This window comes from Coptis chinensis, chromosome 8, assembly GCF_015680905.1.
Source record: "Coptis chinensis isolate HL-2020 chromosome 8, ASM1568090v1, whole genome shotgun sequence".
NCBI lineage: Eukaryota > Viridiplantae > Streptophyta > Magnoliopsida > Ranunculales > Ranunculaceae > Coptis > Coptis chinensis.
Window position 1 is genome coordinate 21403967 of NC_141463.1, and position 3984 is coordinate 21407950.

General features: G+C 36.5%; 1 protein-coding gene across 1 annotated transcript; it reads left to right on the forward strand.

Annotated features, from left to right (window-relative positions):
• Window positions 1–915: 915 nt before the first annotated feature.
• On the forward strand, window positions 916–2821 carry LOC147480483 (homeobox-leucine zipper protein ATHB-13-like). Its single transcript, XM_086580302.1, has 3 exons — window positions 916–1267; window positions 1361–1722; window positions 2216–2821. The coding sequence occupies exons 1-3, from the start codon at window positions 1141–1143 to the stop codon at window positions 2549–2551; spliced, it is 825 nt and encodes a 274-aa protein (XP_086436428.1). The 5' UTR covers window positions 916–1140; the 3' UTR covers window positions 2552–2821.
• The last annotated feature ends 1163 nt before the right edge of the window (window positions 2822–3984 follow it).

Below are 3984 nucleotides of genomic sequence, written 5' to 3' on the forward strand. Positions count from 1 at the left end.
GCACTTTCCATTTCCCTCTCACATTGCTTAATGCAGATGATGAGGATTTATGGATGAGAAAAGAGTCCCCCCTTTATGCACGATACATGTAGGTGGGTTAGGTAGCAATTCCTGCACCCCACTTGGACCCATCCTAGATTCCTGCCATTTTTCTCCCTAAATTTACAAGTATTACCAAGATCTATTGCCAACGCATTTCTGTCTTTTTAGACTCTCTTTGAATTTGCAAGTATCATCAAGGCATGTTTTTTGTTTTGGACAGCCATTCTTTGCTGTTGTTCCTGTGTGAGTGTGAGTGAGTGCGAGTGTGTGTCTACTGGAAATATATCGTATGGTTGAATACTGATATTTGTATAGGGTATATTTACTTCTTCAGCATACTTGCGTTACTTAAAAATTAAAACTAATCCAGTACTATCTGACTAATATACCCTACCAATAAGTACTCTAACAAGTGAGATGCTTTCTACTGTATATCAATTAGAAAAAAAAAAAAAACACACACACACACACACACACATTATCGAAAAAAGCAATTAGAAAGTCTTCTCCGAATCCAGATCATAGCATAAATTAAAAACTAAACCTCTCTGAATTTCTTGAAGTTTACCAAAGAACACATATGTAAAAGCAGTTCTTATTGAAATGTATATGAAAAAATACTCAATTTTCTAAAGTTTAAGAATATCACTGTCGGTACTTATATTCGAATTATTAATGAAAGGAATGAAGTATTACATTGTTTGTCTTATTATAAAAGATAAAGATAAAGTTAATAGACGAAGAAAATATCGTATTAGACACTCAAGTCTCAAGCTTCTCTTCCTTTCACACATTAAGTAGTTAGAAAAAGAATGTTGAATTTATATTTCCCTCAACAGAGTATATATATACCTACAAGCTATCCCACAAGTTAACCTCTTTGCAGTTGAAAACTTCTTATATCAGACATATCAATAGTTTGACACTTTGACATATTGGATCCCCCTTTCCTTTTCTAACTCTGTCTAATTTAGTCAGGCACTCAGACTGAAAGCCTTTGCATCCATTTTCTCTTCACTCTGACCATCACCATGAAACTAAGAAACTGATGATCACATCTTAATAGAAAAAGGTGGCAAGAAGAGAAAAACTTAAGTCATGACTTGCAATGAGATGGACTTCTTCCCTACTACTTTCATGTTGCAAACTCATCATGAACAGAACCAACAACCTCCCACATCTCTAAATCCAATACTCCCGTTATGTACATCTCAAGATTTCCATGGTCTATATCTCTCTCTACCTATTTTTCTCCTTCGTCTTTATCTAAAGTTTTCACTGTCTCACTAATATATTTTCATTGTTTGTGTTATTGAAGGTGTGGCATCACTTCTTGGCAAAAGATCCATGTCATTTTCAGGCATAGAGAATGTGGATGAAGACTTGTCTGATGATGGTTCGCAGGCTGGAGAGAAGAAGAGGAGGCTCAGCATGGAACAAGTAAAGACACTTGAGAAGAACTTTGAATTGGGAAACAAACTTGAGCCTGAAAGGAAAATGCAGCTCGCCAGAGCTCTTGGTCTTCAACCAAGACAAGTGGCAATATGGTTTCAAAACAGAAGGGCAAGGTGGAAGACTAAACAATTGGAGAAAGATTATGACATCCTAAAGAGACAGTTTGATGCAATTAAAGCAGATAATGATACCCTCCAGGCTCAAAACAAGAAACTTCAATCTCGGGTACTGTTTGATCTCTGCATCATGGTTTCCCAATAGATATTTTGTTTTCAAGTTAAAAATCACTTTAGGCCATGTTGAAATTTAAAAAGGGGAACTTGGATCCTTTGTTGGGAATGGATTTTGGAATGTTGGTTACAGATTTCAAAAAACATACATAAGTAGATGTTGGTATAGGTTTGTTGCCATTCGAAGAAAACATTAAACTTGCTCAGTTTATCTTGTAGAGGGGTTTATACAGATATATCCATGAGATAAATAGATATGACAATGTTGGAATGATCCCTGAATACTGGGACAAGTATATTTGGTTGTTCACTTAGTATTTAAATCATGTTCTACAGAACCAATCATTTTTTTCCAACACCTTTATTCTTATTTCCTACTTTTCTTACCTTTTGATAGAAAGGTCTATCATCATATATAATTATTTATAGTATCTTCCATTGAAAATGTCAGATTTAATCCTATCATCTTCATTGTTGACCGTTTGCAGATCTTGGCACTAAAAGGCAGAGAACCAACTGAATCAATCAACCTTAACAAAGAAACTGAGGGATCTTGTAGCAATAGAAGTGAGAACAGTTCTGAAATCAACTTAGAAATCTCAAGAACACCAGCAGCTGATAGTCCTCTATCTTCAAACCCAGGTAGACCTCTCTTTCCAACATCCATAAGGCCCACAAGTGTAATTCAGCTTCTTCAAAACTCTTCAAGAACGGATGCTCATTGCCAGAAAATCCAGAACCAAATCCAAGAAGAAAGCATTTGCAATATTTTCAATGCTATTGATGATCATCCCAGCTTTTGGCCATGGTCTGAGAACCAGTAAGTCCATTGAACTAATGTGGGCGCTTTCGAGTCGTGATTTGGCTTGTTCACTTTAACTAGAGTGGAGATTACTTATCTAATAGCAAGAATTTATATCTTAATCTTTTGATTGGTGTATATAATAAAATTTGTCCACTTAATGTTGAGTTGTAATGAAGTTTAGGCTTTGTCCGTCTTTTGATTTGCATACCATCTTTACATACATTTGAAGATTTTTGATAAACTTGGATCATGCTTTTAGATATTACGAGATTCTGTCAGTTCTATTTGATTATGTATATGATATGTCCTCATTGGCTTGCTTGTCTGTTTTTCGTACTGAACAACATATCTATTTGTAGTGAAAAAAAAACAGACAACTTCTTTCCTATGCTAGGTAAGTTGAGGACCATCTAGACATTTGGAGCTACGGCACAAAAATGGGATTTGGAGAAGTCTCCAAAATATTTGAATTCCACAAAAAGATTGTGTCAATTTGAAAATTCGGCTGATTCCAAGTGACGCCAATAACCTGGTTTTCTCCCTCTGCATCATCTTTTGTCTGCCCTTCACCTATATTTAGGTGCCATAAGGTCTTTTCTGCACAGAAACACACCATTTGGAGTAGAATAATAGAAACCGTTGCACTTAGACCTCCTAGTGTGTTCGTCAAATTGAACACGGACATTTAGATCTTAATCATGTATGTTTATGTAAAACTAGAAGAGCTAGCCTTACTCTGACCATTTTCTCGTTGTACCTGCTTGAAGATGGTCGAACGGTTGAACCTTGTGTCTATTGACGATATCTGGTTTTTTAAGCAGGTAGCTCGCTTTAAAATAGCGATCCATTTTAGATGGAGCCTTACTAGTTGATTCAACATTACTCCATTACTACATGTACTAACCATCTGAGTCAAGTTATGAGCACTAGAACGAGGCATGTAAATGATGTCAGAAAATCTGCATTAGTACAAATAATAGAGGGAGGGAGAATCGAAGTACACACTCCAAGAAAGAAAGAAGACAAGGAGAAGAAGAAGAAGAAAACAAGGAGAGGTTCAAAATAGTCATTCTTGTGAAGGGGACGTTTGGAAATCTCCTTCTGACATGGGAAAGCAGCCATAGCATGATGCCATGATCGATAGCAGCAGAAAAGCACGAATAAAAAAGTTTAAAGGCATCCATGTACCTCCAAAGTCTTGCAAAGTTTTGCCGGGATTGTAGTACCATTTGAGTTGTGACCATCCACGTACACATATTGTCCCACGCAAACAAACATACTTTGTGGAGGAAAATTTTAAAGTTTGATCTCTCTTTAAAGTGCAATCTATCCCATGGGTCCAAGGCAGCATGCCCATAAAAAATATGCGCAAGACTGTAGGACCTTGCTCCCGTATGTTTGAAATTCAATGCTCTTAAATCTGTCGACTGTAGGACCTTGCTCCCGAATTGC